Genomic DNA, 14770 nt, shown 5'->3' with positions numbered 1-14770 from the left:
TGTAGCCCTGCGGGTCTCGCTCTCTCTTTTCCCGTCTCCCTTTCTCTCTGCCTCTTCAGCTCCGAGCCTCTGCTTGTCTCTCCGTCTCTGGGGTCTCTCGACCTCCCTGTTTCACTCTCTGACTCTTTATCCTTTTCCTGCGGGACCCCTCCGCACCCCCGCCCGGCCGTTGGGGCAGCCCTGGGCCCGCGTTTGTTTTGCTTTCGCACCCAGGCCCGTGAGAGGGGTGAGAAGTGGAGGCAGATGTCGGGGGTGGGGCTGGGAGATCCCTCGCAGGAGCCTCTCCTTCCTTCCCCCCTGCCTCGGGCTCTGCCTGGCCTGGCTCTGCCCTGCCCTGCCCGGTCTCCGAGTCCAGGGGACATGCCTGGCTGTGTACTCAGCTGCATTTCGAATCATTAGGCCTGCCTCCCTAGCTGTGAAATGGGACAACTTTTCTCCCTGCTGTGGGCTCTGGCTTACCCTCTGCCAGCCACATGGGCCGGCCGACTTGCCACTTTGCACCAGGGCAGAGTGGGGGTGGAGGGCTGTTCCCTTCTCTCCCTGGGTGGGACAGGAGGGGCCATGTGAAAGGCCCCCTGCTCCCTCCGGCACTGATGTGTGTTGGGTCGAGGCCCCAGCCTGCCACTGCTGACTCCTCTTGGTTTTGTCCTCAATTTTACCGCAGAGCCTCTGAGCACTGTTGTCTCCAAAATACAGATAAGAACATTGAGGCTCCGAGAGGGGTGACGACTTACCCCGTGTCATGGAGCTGCGGGGCTGGATGTTAGCTTAGAGGAGCAGGGATTTTTGGAGCGGCTGCTGTGATCCCGAGCTGATCTCATGCAGGCGTCCTGGTCTGCTGTGAGGGGACTCTTGTCTGGGAGGAAGCTCTGGGGGCAACTGGACCTGGAGTGGCCAAGGCACTGGGACATCTCTCATGACAGCATTTCCTTGCCAAGGTCCGAGGTGGTTGGTGGGAGGTTGCCAGGACTCTCAGACTTGGTGGTTGAGAACCTGTCAGGGTCCTGGGAAGGGTCCAGAAGAGAAGCTGGTACTCAGGCCCCCAGATGGTGCCTTTTCCTGTGCTGGGGTGACTATGAGGGTGAGCCCCTGTGAGGTGAGAGAATAGGTGGGGACAGGCCCAGAGCTGAATGTCACTTCTTTGGCTAGTAGATTGGGGTGTAGGGGACTGCAGACAGATGGACGTGAAGCTCAGTGCACTCTGGCTGGCCCTGGGGTGGCGGGGAGCGAAGGCTGTCCACGGAGGAGGCGGAGGCCCTATTCTGAGTGGGCAATGGTGGGAATGAGGTGATCTTGGGGAACGGCTTGGTCACCAAAGGCAGTGTGGTAGGGGTTCCTTTGGGAATAAGCCCCTTATTCCTGAGTTTGGAATAAGCCCCTGATTCCCGGAATAAGCCCCTGATTCCCGGAATAAACCCCTGATTCCCAAGTTTGGGGGAAGTAAGGCAGGTGAGGAAAGAGCATGGACTTTGGACTCTGAGTCTTGGGTTCAAATCCCAGCCCAGCCCACAGTTGGCTGTGGAATGTGCCCTCTATGTTAATTTAACTAATAGTGATTCCCACCGTGTATGAGATCTCTTAGGCCTCAGCAGATCTCTTAGGACACAGCACCAAAAGGGGCAAATATCTCTTCTCTCAGGGAGCTGATGTCCTAGAGGGGGGAGATTGGAAAAGCCAAAACAAAAAAGTAAGATACGTAGTAGTTGGGATGGCGGCTGGTGCTGTGGATCAAATAAAGCAGGGTGAGGGTATGGAGGGTGTGGCCAAGGAGGGCTTTGAGGAGGTGACTCTGGTGCCATGGGACGTGCTGGGTAAAGTGATTTCCAGGCCGAGGGACAGTACATGTAAAGGTGCCAAGGCAGGAGCCTGCCTGGTGAATTGAAGGAGAGAAGAAGGCCATTGGCCCTGGAGTTGATTAAGCCGGGGAAGTGTGGGAGACAAGGACATGGCCTCACCCTGGGTGGGCTGGGAGCCCCAGGAGGATCCTGAGCAGAGGAGGGATGGGGGTCTGGCTGTTGTTTTCACAGCAGCCAGAAAACATGGATCCCGTTGGCCTCTGTGGGGAACAGACTAGAGCATGCTGGGGGCTGTAGGATATGAGAAGGAGTGGCATCGGTGTGTGTTGAAGTTGGCTGACGGGGCTCAGAAATGGGTTGGATGTGGGGTGTGAGGAAGGCGGATGCTAGACAGAGGGCCTGGCCTCCTTTCCTCGTCTATAAAGTGGGGGACCTGGTGGAGCCCACTGCAAGACTGTGGGGCTCTGTGATGCAGTTGTCGTATGTGGCTGTAGCTAGGGACAACTGGCTAGACAAGGTCAAGTCTGGCAGCATTGGTAAGAGAGGGAAGCCCCCCAACTCCCCAAATGGCCAACTCTGTCCTCAGGTGGGCTCACTGTCCCCAGGGCCCAGATGGAAAACTGAGGCTTGGAGAGTACTATGTCTAGCCCAAGACAAACAGCCTGGCTGTGGTTGAGCCAGTTGCCCAGAGGGCTCAGTCCCTGTCTGGATAGGCTGAGGCAGGGAGGAAGGCTGAAGCGACAGGTTGGGGACTCAGCTTCTTACAAATGTGTGCCTCCCTGAGGTACTGGATCTGGAGATGCCAGTGGCTCACACTGTTGTCCCACACTGGTGTTCAGATGGGCTGTAGCCCAGGGTGCAGGCTCCCCAGGGCAGGCATAGCTGGGCCAAACACAAGCGTGAGCAAAGGCCACACTCATGAGGAAGGGGTCCCACTGCCTGGAACTGGCTCCACAGGAGCATAGGAGTAGATGGGGAGGTGTTTCATTGACACCCCCATGCACCAGCCTCCTTAACCTTGTTTCCACTACAAAGTTTGGGGATCCTGTTGCCAGGTGAGGAGGTGGATGATGCCTTCAGGGCTGGGCAAGAAGCTGTTTGTCTCTGGGGGGATGTCAAGGCCTCGACCTGGCTGATCCTGGCTTTTGTACCTTGACCTCTGACCTCCATGTGGGGCCTGTGCTTGGGGAACACCATGGACTTCACATGGGACTCCTCCCCTAAACTTTTGGCTGTGTCTTTGAGAATAGATTGCAGAGCCCTCCAGGGGGCAGGCAGGGTCCTTGGTGCCTACACCTGTGTGAGCCTGTTCTTCCTGTTTGTTGCTGGAGCCTGTGTGTAGTGGCATTGAGGGGCATAGGGGCATAGGGGCTTGGCTTGCCCCCCTGTGAGCCATGCACACAGTGGAGTCATGGTGGAGCCCAGGGCCTCAGCCACCTCCCCACCAACTGGAGGCATGATCACCCATTTCACAGTTAGGGAGACTGAGGTACAAAGAGCAGGCACACCTGGCTTCTGCCCCCAGTGTGTCAGCAGGACAGCCTGGATGCTTTATTGGGGAGGGCCTCAGCAGCTGACCCAGCAGCCTTCCCCTCCGTGCAGACTGTGGAACATGGCTTCCCCAACCAGCCCAGTGCCCTGGCCTTCGACCCTGAGCTTCGCATCATGGCCATCGGCACCAGATCTGGTGCTGTCAAGATGTATCCTTTGCAGCCGTGGTGTTCAGGGCTTATCTGAGGCCACCTGCTTGCAGCCTCCTGTGGGCTGGGGTCCCAGCCTTGGCAGGGCCAGCTCAGGAGTAAGGATGGAGGTGATCTGATAGAGGCAGCAGCAGTAGTCCTGGGGAGGCTCTTGGTGGAGGTTGGCATGGCTTCTGCCCCTGGGGCAACTCCTCACAGAGATGATGGGGTCCTTTCACTGGGATACAGGGAGGGGGGGCGATTTGCAGTAGCCACAGCTGTCTCTCGCTGTATCTTAGCCGGCCAGTTACCTAGGCGACCCATCGTCCCAGCAGCTGTGACTGGGGAGGCTGGGCCGGGGGCGGGCGTAGTACCCATGGAGGGTGGCAGATAGACTGGGGGCCCTGGTGAGCCGGTGCACACACGTGTGCGTGTGTGAAGACATGTGTGCTCAGCCAAGGGGGCTGGGGGCTGTGCCAGGCTCGGCATGGTGAGCACAGTACGGCCCCCACCTGGATCCTGGCTGCCACACAATGGGCTGTGTGAGCTGCACAAAGCGGGCATTTTCCCTGCAGGCACAGGGTGGGGGTGGGGGCAGGCAGCTGATGCTTCCTTGCCTGCCCTAGAGAACCCACCTCACTGCTCCTGGGGAAACCAAGGTGCAGGGTCTGGCTGGTGACTTGCTGAGGTGCCCACCTCTACCCCTCCCTGTGTGGCCTTCTGGGTCTCGGTGCCCTGGTCTTGGACTTTGCTTGGCAGAAGATGAGTCAGTGCTGGCAGAGGGGAGGGCAGCGGCTGGGAGTTCTCCTCACCCTAGGCTGGGGGGCACTGGCCAGACAGGGACTTCTTGCCTACTCTGGGGAGTGGCTGGGCCAGGATGTCCTCTCCTCTCCCATGGTCCCTGAGGCACTGGCGGAGGCAGGGCAGGAGTGTGGCAGTGCCCTGGTCCCCGACCTGCCCCGCTTCCTGGCCCCTCGTGAGCACTGTGCTGCCTCTGCTTGCGTGTCCCTGCTGCCTCTGTCTCCCAACACCAGACCCCAGTCTTTGCTGTGAGGTGCGCTGAGCTGTCCCTTCTATGTCGGGATCTCTTGTGTGCTCACCCCTTGGGCTCAGAAAGATCCTGAAGTATAGATGAGAAGTGAGTCTCAGAGAGGAGGCCAGAGCCGAGGCCCCCCTTGGCTCCACTCCTTCCCCCACACTACTACAGCTTGGAGCCCTTGGGGTCGGGAAACTGAGGCTGGAGAGTCCTGGTCACTAGAAGCTGCCCCTCCCCCTTGAAGGCCGGCCCCATCTCCTTGACAACCCTGGTTCCCGCCCAGCTACTCCTGCCCCCTCTTTTGTCCCTTCTTCTGAGTTCCCTGCCAGGCTCCTGCAGGGAATCCCAGCTCAAGCTCCAGGCAACGGCCCCTATGTGGTCACCGGGGCAACGTTGCTGACTCCTCCCTAAACCTTCCCTTCTGGGGCCCCCTCAGGCCCTGCTGTCCACTGCCAGCCCTGGAATTGCTGGGACTCTGGCACTGACACTGGGTACTTCAAGCAGGTCACCTGGACTCTCCAAGTCTCTGTGTGCTCATCTGTGAAATGGACAGACTTGGGGCTCTCCTCTCTCATAGTGGGGCTGTTGGCTACCTGCTTTGGCAAAGGTGGGTTTTCTTGCCTACAGCTGGAATTTGACCTGAAGCTGCAAGAAGAGGCAGCCTAGACTCTCCTCTGCCCTTGAGCTTCCTTGTCCCGGCCTGCCCTTGCGTCTCTGGTCTGCCCGATCCCAACCTGCTAGGCCCTGCTCTCAGAGCCCACATGGACACACACATGAGACTGAAGTAGAGCTGAGCCCCAGTGTGCCGAAGGCCAGGGCCAAACATGCTAGGTGTGTTTTATTCTCACTTGAACTGTGCATACTATGAGGTGAGAGTCACCAGCCCATTTTACAGATAAGTTCCTACAGCAGCTCCCAACTTGCAGGAGTGAACGGAACCTGCACTCAGAGCTGGAGGGGTGCACGATGGGAGCCTCTTCAGGAAGGGGGGCCCACTGGATCTTGGAAGACTCCTGAATGGCCAGGCCTGGACCGAGATCCACTGGAATAGTCATGGGGACGGAGGAGGCTTGGGTGTGTCTTTGCCATGGTTTCCTGGTCTGTGCTTGCTTGTTTCTGCCCTTAACTTGTCACCCTCAGTTATGGTGCACCTGGTGTGGAGTTCACAGGCTTGCACCGTGATGCAGCCACTGTCACACAGATGCACTTCTTGCCGGGCCAGGTGAGCCTCTGTCTCCCACTCATCAACTCCCTGTGGCCCCCATAGCTGCTCACCCCCCCAGACCAGCCCAGCTTTGGTCTCTGCTCACCTACCAGGGCCGCCTCCTGACCCTGCTGGACGACAGCAGCCTGCATCTCTGGGAGATTGTCCACCATAATGGCTGCGCCCACTTGGAAGAAGCACTCAGTTTCCAGCCGCCCTGCCGGCCTGGCTTTGACAGTGCCAGGTACTGGAGGACTTAGCTGTGCCAGCCGCCGAGCAGAGGGGATCCTGAGGGAGGCTGTGGGAGCTGGCCACACAAAGGCATGGTGGGAACCAGGCCTGGGTCTCAGTCTGCAGTGGTTGAACCCTGCTTGACAGGTGTTCTCCGAGAACTTTTCAGGTTAAATGGGAGGTTTGGGCTGAGTCCGAGGCATGCACCGCAGAGACGTGTGAGCGTGAGCAGCTGGAGATACATGTGTTATATGCCAGACTCCTCAGATCTGAGGCCTGGCGCTGCACTCTGCAAAGATGGGTGTGTTTGGGGATTGGGGACAGGGCCTGAGCTGAGTTGAATCAGCAAGGGTTCCCTGGCCCCTTGAATTGGGAGTGGGAGACAGACCATAGTGTGTGTAGACAGAAGGGCAAGTTTGGGGGCAGGGAGGATTCTGGGGGCTGTGGTTGGTGAGGGGCTGGCAGTAGCCCTCGGGTACAGCCAAGTGGGCCTGGACCTGTGGGTGAGTGTAGGGGCCTCTCCCTCTCAGCCCTGTCTGAAATGGCTGGAAAGAGGGTCCTAGCCCAGGGTTGAATTCCTGGGACTTCCCAGCCTCTGCAGACAGAGGTGATCTGGGGCCCTCCTGGGGCCCTAGTCAGGAGATGTCTAGAAACTGGTGGCGGGATTCCTGGATGGGGCTCAGGGAGGTCCCTGTCTGTTCTGGGGCTCCTGGTCCTAGCTTGGGCGATGCCCGGTTCCTGTCTTCTCCTCCTGGTAGGTGGGAGGGGCCTGGAGCTCTGACTCCAAGACCTGGGGAACCTATTTTTATTCCTCTCCCTGCTGACATCCTGATGAATAATTGATGAGGCTAATTACTACACACGTCCCCTTCCTGGGGCAGCTCTTTAAGTAGGCCCTGGCTGCATAGTGGGGCCTGTGAGGAACTGATGGTGGTGGCATAGTCCCCTCTGCACCCCTCCTCAGCAGGCTCATGGGCTTACACCCTCACCTCATTCCCTCCTTCCCTGTAGTGCCCTGCCCAGCCTCACTCGTGTCACAGTGGTCCTGTTGGTGGCTGCTGGTGACACTGCAGCCCTGGGCACTGAGGGTGGCAGCGTCTTCTTCCTGGATGTGACTACCCTGACGCTGCTTGAGGGGCAGACCCTCAGCCCAGATGAGGTTCTGCGCAGGTAAGAGGCAGGTGGGCTTTCTAGTACCTGCTCTGCGCCCGGGAAGCTCTGCTGGCTCACCTGCTTTCCCTCTGCAGTGTGCCTGACGACTACCGGTGTGGGAAGGCCCTGGGCCCTGTGGAGTCACTCCAGGGCCACCTGCAGGACCCCAACAAGATTCTCATTGGCTACAGCCGGGGCCTGCTGGTCATCTGGAACCAGGCCACACAGTGTGTGGACTGTGCCTTCCTGGGAAACCAGGTATGTGGGTGAAGCCTGTACCCCCTCAGCCTGGGCACCTTGCACACCCCTGCTGTGGTTCATGTCCACCTGTCCCTGCCTGCCCGCAGCAGCTGGAAAGCCTGTGCTGGGGGCGCGATGGCAGCACCATCGTCAGCTCACACAGTGATGGCAGCTACGCAGTCTGGTCCACAAACGCCAGCGGCTCCCCGACACTGCAGCCCACAGTAGCCACCACACCCTACGGTGAGTGCTGGGGGACTGAGCCAGAGAGTGAGGGAGGGCCGCCTCGCCTTGTTGGCGGGGTCCTGCTGATCCCAGCCTAATTCGAATAGTGGTGACTCCCCTGGAGGGCGTGGCTGGGCTAGCAGGCCTCTTCCAAACCAGGAGGGGCAGGAGGCACCTTGAAGGTAGAGAGTCATGGAGGGCAGAGAGGGAATGGGAGATGCAGTGAGAACTGCCAGTGAGTCTTGTCTGTCACTCTCCCACCCTCAGGCCCCTTTCCCTGCAAGGCCATCAACAAGATTTTGTGGCGGAACTGTGAATCTGGGTAGGCTGAGGGAACCTTGTCTGGTGTGGGTTGGGTCTGGCCTGGGGTCTGGAAGGCTGGGCTCTCCCTGGGTCATGCAGTGTGTCTCTTGGCTCACATGTGCTCCTCCCCATGCAGGGGCCACTTTATCATCTTTAGTGGTGGCATGCCCCGTGCCAGCTATGGCGACCGCCACTGTGTGAGTGTGCTGCGAGCTGAGACACTGGTGACGCTGGACTTCACCTCCCGCATCATCGACTTCTTCACAGTGCACAGCACACGGCCTGAGGATGGTACGTGATCTGCCCCAGCCCCACCCGGTTCCATGTGTCACCTGCAGCCATGCTCACCCCATCCCCTCGTCCCACAGAGTTCGATGACCCCCAGGCCCTGGCCGTACTGCTTGAGGAGGAGCTGGTGGTGCTGGACCTGCAGACTCCTGGCTGGCCGGCTGTGCCTGCCCCATACCTGGCCCCGTTGCACTCTTCTGCTATCACCTGCTCGGCCCACGTGGCCAGCGTCCCTGCCAAGCTGTGGGCCCGTATCGTCAGCGCTGGCGAGCAGCAGAATCCCCAGCCTGCCTCCAGCGCCTCAGTGAGTGTTGGGATGGGCGGGGGGCACCTGGGAAGGGAGAGTATTCCAGGAGGGTCCTGCTTGGGTCCAGGTCTGGAGGCTGAAATGTGCCGTGCCTGGGATGAGAGGGAGAACACGTCTGTCCTGACTATGTACTTTTCTGCCACCCTCTCTCAGAGCTGGCCCATCACTGGGGGTCGGAACCTGGCCCAGGAACCGTCACAGCGAGGGCTGTTGCTGACTGGGTATGTGTGGGTATAGATGTATGGAGTGAGACTCTGCACCTGCCAATCTGGTGTACCTCTTGCTGGTGTGGGAGAGCCCATTCTGGGCCTGTTGGACACAGAAGTGCCAGGCGCCTCAGGCATGGCCCTGGCAAGACTGGGTTGTTCCCCTCACCCAGGGGTGGATTGGGATGAAACATCCCTAGATATCCTGGTCTGAGGCCCCACCCTGCTCTGCCTCTTGGCCTGAAACTGAGCGCTAGTAAACCTGGGGCTCCACCCACCCAGCCTGCCTGCCCTGGGACTGGAAAATCTGGGCTGGCCCACGCTGAGCTGCCCAGGGCAGGTGCTGGAGAGCCCGACGTGGGCCTGGCGGGCACTGACGTGCCCGGTGACTCAGGCCCCGGCTTCCTGCCCCGCTCCTCCCTCCTGCCTGTGCTGGGACCCTCAGGCCTCTGACTCCAGTGAGCACGCCCCTGCTTAAGAGCTTGCTGTGACTTTCAGGGCTGCCGGAGTGAGTCGCAGCCCCATAGACTCATGCATCTCTCATACCCTGGCTCGGGCTCCTGCCACCACCCAGGGCCCCGCTTGGGCCGTGCCGCTGTGTCCCAAGGCTGTGCCCTAGGTTTGTCTGCCTCTCCCCCTCCCCCACCCCCTGCTTCCCCTGGGCCTCTGCGGTCTTCCTGCTGCTCTGCCTGCGTGGTCACCTCGGCTGCAGCGGACTCCTCCTGGGACGCCCTGCTCTCTGCTCTGTGACTGCCCAGCTCCTTATCACCCTTGCCGGGTACCCCAGTGGGGGCATAGCCGCCCAAGTCCCCTCTTCTCTGCGTTTCCTCCTCTACCAGCTTCTGTTCATCAGGATGGTCATTTCCTGACCTTCACACCCTTGCTGAAGGGTTCGGGTGCATGTGGTGCCTGTGGCCTGGCATACAGTAGTTGTGCAGTATGTGTTTGTTTTATACAGTGGGTGTCTACTATTTGCTGTATACAGTAGAATTCCAGTCAGTGTTTGGCATACGTAGTAGGTGCTCAGTGAGTGGTCTCTGGATGAGTGGACGGAGGGATGTGCTGGGATGACCTTGACACCCACCCTCCCCACAGCCATGAGGATGGCACCGTGCGCTTCTGGGATGCCTCAGGTGTGGCACTGCGGCCACTCTACAAGCTGAGCACAGCTGGCCTCTTCCAGACGGACTGTGAGCATGCTGACAGCCTGGCCCAAGCTGCCGAGGACGACTGGCCACCCTTCCGCAAGGTGGGCCCTCTTCCCTGGCCCTGAGGAACCAGTCCCAGCTCTGCTGGTGTCATCACTCCTTCCTATCCCCCCTAGGTGGGCTGCTTCGACCCCTACAGTGATGACCCCCGGCTTGGTGTGCAGAAGGTTGCACTCTGCAAGTATACAGCCCAGATGGTGGTGGCCGGCACTGCAGGCCAGGTGGAACTGGGTGTCCCTTGTGTTGGGGTTGTCAGGGAGGGCTTTCTGGAGGAGGCGGGCCTGAACTAGAGGGTCTAATGGAGAACTGGAGGGCCTGGCATAGGCAGAAGCCCAGAGGTGGGAATGGGGCCCCAGGGAGGGCTGCCTGGGGTAAGGACAGATGGGAAGCAGGCCTGTCACTAGGGCCTTGAGTCGGACTCTGGCTGGGGAAACCACAGAGGGTTGGGACTGGTGGAAACACAAGTCACTGCTGTGCCTCAGGCACTCAGGATATACAGAAGGAGCCTAATGTGTGCTTGTTGCTAAATGGGAGACAGAGGCTTGAAGGAAAGGTAGGCATTTGATTTAAAGAGGGAGGAATCCGTGGGACTTGGTCACTACTGGATCCTGGCACTTGAATACAGTCGGTACTCAATGTGTGCTTATTGCAAATGTGAAAAAAAGGCTCAATTAGGTACAGGTTCTTTGCTCTAGGAAGGCAGGAACCAGCAGGGCTTGGTTACCACCATGTTCCTTATTGCTCAGTGAGGGCCTTGGTATACAGTAGACATTCAGCAAGTGCTTGTTCAGCGGACAAACTGAAGACAATCTTGGGATTACCCTGTTGGTGGTTGGGACTGTATTTCAGAGGCTGCAGGCAGAGGTGGGGCCCGGGTGGCTCCTCCTTTGCACTGACCCTCCCCCTGCCTGACTGCGGACTCAGGTGCTGGTGCTGGAGCTCAGTGATGTGCCGGCAGAGCAGGCAGTCTGCGTGGCCAGCGTGGACCTTCTCCAGGACCGCGAGGGCTTCACATGGAAGGGCCATGAGCGACTGAGCCCACGCACAGGGCCACTGCCCTGGCCTGCAGGCTTCCAGCCCCGCGTGCTGGTGCAGTGCCTGCCACCAGCCGCTGTCACCGCTGTCACCCTCCACACGGAGTGGAGCCTTGTGGCCTTTGGCACCAGTCATGGCTTTGGCCTCTTCGACTACCATCGCAAGAGCCCTGTGCTTGCCAGGTGTGTGGGGTGGGTGGGAGCCCCCTGGGGAGGTGAGATCTGGCCCTCTGCATCCCCACTCTAATGTTTGGTGTGGCAGAGGCCTCAATAACTTCTGTCAGCCTGTGAGCAATAGCCTGGCAGCCCTCGAAGAACATTCTGAGCACCACCAGCTGCTGGGTCCCTGGGAGGTGCCGCAGGGGCTGTGGCTTCCTGACCCGGGCCCCCTAATGCCAGGCCTCTGGGGCCAGCAGAAGCGCGGGGGCTGCTCCAAGAGACTGCTCTGTGGCACATCCAGCCCCGCCTGCCCCCAGGTGCACTCTTCACCCCAACGACTCCCTGGCCATGGAGGGGCCCCTCTCCCGGGTGAAGTCGCTCAAGAAGTCGCTGCGCCAGTCTTTCCGGCGGATCCGCAAGAGCCGTGTCTCAGGCAAGAAGCGGACCGTTAATGCCAATAGCAAGGTGAGCTGGGGCGGACTTCCGGGGACCCTGGGGGTTGCTCACCTCACCGTGCTCCTCCCTCTGCAGCCTCTGGGCCCTTGGGAAGCACAGGGCAAGCTGGGCGAGTGGTGGACGCAAGCAGCGCTGGGGAGACAGTGTTCCCGTGCCCCTGCCCTTTTAGTTGCAGGAGGCCAACGCGCAGCTGGCAGAGCAGGCCTGCCCCCACGATGTGGAGATGACGCCTGTACAGCGCCGCATCGAGCCCCGCTCTGCTGACGACTCCCTTTCGGGCGTTGTGCGTTGCCTCTACTTTGCTGACACGTTCCTTCGAGATGGTGAGGCCTGGGCAAAGGATGTGGGGGGAGGTTGGCCTCGTTGACCAGGAGATGGGAGGTGGGAGACCGTGCCATCCAGGAGGTTTGAAAGTGTTATGAGCGCCTACTTTGTGCCGGTTACTCATGGTCCCCCTGGGGTGACGGACGGTGAGGGGCTGGTGAGTGAGCGGTGGGTTCTCAGTCCTGAGCCAGAAGGGAGCCTGAGAGGTCTAGGGACGACAGTAGGGGGTGCTGGTCAGTGCCAGGTCCTGTGGTGGGCCCATGTGCGGGAAGGGGCCGGGTCGTGTGGCTAGAGGGCCGAGGGAGGCGCCGCTCCGGGGGGCATGCATGCTGGCTGCCACCACGGGACCTGGCTTTGATTCTGGGTGGCTTGAAGGTGCTGGGAGGGTGCTTGTTGATTGAGTCCTTGATCTTTAACTTACGTGTTGGAGAATTTCAAGTACACAGAAATAGAGGGGATGCTGTGGAGCCCGTCCCCCATGCTCTGCTCTCTCGTCTTGCTGGGGTATTTTAACAAAAATCCAGGCATGAGTGCTTCGGTGCGTGCCTGACAGATGTCACCAGCACCACACTGTCCTGTACAACTGGTGCTAATGCCAGGGTCTCATCTCTGGTGTGGTCCAGGCCCCCCTTTGTAACGTCACTTATTTGTCCAGTAGTTTTCCTGCCACCTGCATGTGGCTGTTGCACCTGGGGTTTCCACTTGTGCTGCCGTCCCCAGCCGGCCTTACCATGCTTTGAGCTGCTCAGTCACTTTTCACATCAGGGCTGGGCTCCCCCGAAGGCCATTGCTGAGATCTGTTGATCCATCCAGGGTGCAAAGTGGTGACCATCCAAGTTCACCCTTGTGCCTGCCAGGTTTGGCTCTGCTGCTCCTCCAAAGGTTGTTGTGAGAGCTTCCGTTCTTACAGATAGAGCAGGCGATGGCTTCTGGGCAGCCTCCATTTGTTTCCGCAGGCCCGGCAGCTTCTGTGTTGAAAGGCTCCCTCTGGCTGCCATGTGGGGAACAGAGCAAAGAGGGTGGGGGAGAAGTAAGAGCCCCGGCTACCTGTGGTGTGACTGCTTGATTCCCAGAGTGTCGAGGGGACTAGCCATGGGGTGTAGGGGGGTGGAGAGAGGAGTCAGGCCTGCAGGGTGGGGCCTAAGTCACACAAGGATGGAACTGCGTTTATTGAGATGGGGTTGACGTGCCGCAGGGTGAGGTTGGAGGGACCAGGGTCCAGTTCGGGCGCCTGTTGACACCCCATGCAGATGCCCCAAATGCTGTCCATGCTTCTGCAGAAGGGCTGCACCCTGGGATTCACCTGGAGTCAGCAGCACAGAGTTGGCGCCTCAGGCCACGAGGCTGGTTGGGATCACTGGAGCAGTGTGGGATTGGAGGGCATCAGCCCTGAGTCCTGGGGTGTAAACAGTAAGGAAGTGGAGGTGCAGGACAGGCAGGGAAGGACCTGCAGCATGTGGGGGCCTCAGGGGGAAAGCCTGGCCTGCAGGGAGCGCCCTCCTCATGGACCCATCCCCCTCAGCGGCCCACCACGGCCCGACCATGTGGGCAGGCACCAACTCGGGCTCCGTGTTTGCCTACGCACTGGAGGTACCAGCAGCAGCAGTGGGTGGCGACAAGCGGCCTGAGCGGGCGGTGGAGGCCGTGCTGGGCAAGGAGGTGCAGCTGATGCACCGGGCACCTGTGGTGGCCATCGCTGTACTGGACGGACGCGGCCGCCCGCTTCCCGAGCCCTATGAGGCCTCGCGGGACCTGGCACAGGCACCTGACATGCAGGGTGGCCACGCCGTGCTCATTGCATCTGAGGAGCAGTTCAAGGTGTTCACACTGCCCAAGGTGAGTGCCAAGACCAAGTTCAAGCTGACAGCCCATGAGGGCTGTCGCGTACGCAAGGTGGCACTGGCCACGTTTGCCAGTGTGGCCTGTGAGGACTATGCTGAGACCTGCCTGGCCTGCCTCACCAACCTGGGCGACGTCCACGTCTTCTCAGTGCCTGGCCTGCGGCCCCAGGTGCACTACTCCTGTATCCGAAAGGAGGACATCAGCGGCATCGCCTCATGTGTCTTCACACGTCACGGCCAGGGCTTCTACCTGATCTCCCCGTCAGAATTTGAGCGCTTCTCCCTAAGTGCACGGAACATCACAGAGCCTGTCTGCTCTCTCGACATCAACTGGCCCCGAAATTCCACCCGAGCCAGGCTCCAAGAGTCACCCAAGCTGAGCCAGGCTAATGGGACCCCAAGCATCATCCTGGCCCCACAGAGCTGTGGCGGAAGCCCTGATCCAGCCCACAGCAAAGGAACTGATACCTCAGAGCCACCGGAGGCCACACTCTCGCCCATGTCCATCGACTCTGCCACCAGTGCTGACACCACCCTTGACACGACAGGGGACGTCACGGTAGAGGATGTGAAGGATTTCCTGGGCTCTTCGGAAGAATCTGAGAAGAATCTGAGGAACCTGGCGGAGGGTGAAACCCGTGCCTGTGCCATCCTGATTAAATGAGGTGCTGCAGGGGCGGACCCTGGGTCTGCCTGGTCCTTGTTGCTCAGCAGCGACCACTCCTCAGCCCCAGTCTGGGCCCTACAGGACCCCCACCCCCACCCCGGGTCTTGCACCTGGGACCTTGGCAGGCCCCTGTGATGGATGCACTCCCTGAAGCCAGACTGCCTTCCACTGGGTGTTCTGACGGGGCCTCCAGGGGCTCACACAGCGTGATTTTCATAGTTGGGTATTAGAAAAGCAGAGCCAGCCCATCAACCCTTGACGTTGTGGGTGGTATTTGGACTAAGACCAAATTAAACCACTTAGAGGTGGCAACAGCTTGGGGGAGCGGGCTGGTTTGGCTAGCCCATTTCACAGATGAGGTCACAAGGTCAAGTCCTACCAGTTGGGCCAGCACATTGAGCCCAGTCAGAGGTT

General features: G+C 59.8%; 1 protein-coding gene across 1 annotated transcript in view; it reads left to right on the top strand.

Annotated features, from left to right (window-relative positions):
* Window positions 1-2148: 2148 nt before the first annotated feature.
* LLGL1 (LLGL1, scribble cell polarity complex component) overlaps window positions 2149-14770 on the top strand; it is a 16877-nt gene continuing 4255 nt past the window's right edge. The window contains exons 1-17 of the mRNA XM_021716745.1: window positions 2149-2332; window positions 3322-3496; window positions 5652-5733; window positions 5829-5959; window positions 6958-7116; window positions 7194-7356; window positions 7446-7581; window positions 7831-7885; window positions 8003-8157; window positions 8235-8458; window positions 8615-8682; window positions 9763-9916; window positions 9992-10096; window positions 10800-11092; window positions 11386-11533; window positions 11694-11847; window positions 13371-14354. Coding sequence (XP_021572420.1) covers window positions 2149-2332; window positions 3322-3496; window positions 5652-5733; window positions 5829-5959; window positions 6958-7116; window positions 7194-7356; window positions 7446-7581; window positions 7831-7885; window positions 8003-8157; window positions 8235-8458; window positions 8615-8682; window positions 9763-9916; window positions 9992-10096; window positions 10800-11092; window positions 11386-11533; window positions 11694-11847; window positions 13371-14353 — 3369 coding nt within the window. The 3' untranslated portion in view covers window position 14354. The remainder of the gene's footprint in view (window positions 2333-3321; window positions 3497-5651; window positions 5734-5828; window positions 5960-6957; window positions 7117-7193; window positions 7357-7445; window positions 7582-7830; window positions 7886-8002; window positions 8158-8234; window positions 8459-8614; window positions 8683-9762; window positions 9917-9991; window positions 10097-10799; window positions 11093-11385; window positions 11534-11693; window positions 11848-13370; window positions 14355-14770) is intronic.

The sequence above is a fragment of the Carlito syrichta genome, unplaced genomic scaffold, assembly GCF_000164805.1.
Source record: "Carlito syrichta isolate Samal-C Ts95f unplaced genomic scaffold, Tarsius_syrichta-2.0.1 Scaffold308897, whole genome shotgun sequence".
NCBI classification, from domain to species: Eukaryota; Metazoa; Chordata; class Mammalia; order Primates; family Tarsiidae; genus Carlito; species Carlito syrichta.
This window is presented reverse-complemented; position numbering and strand designations above follow the sequence as displayed.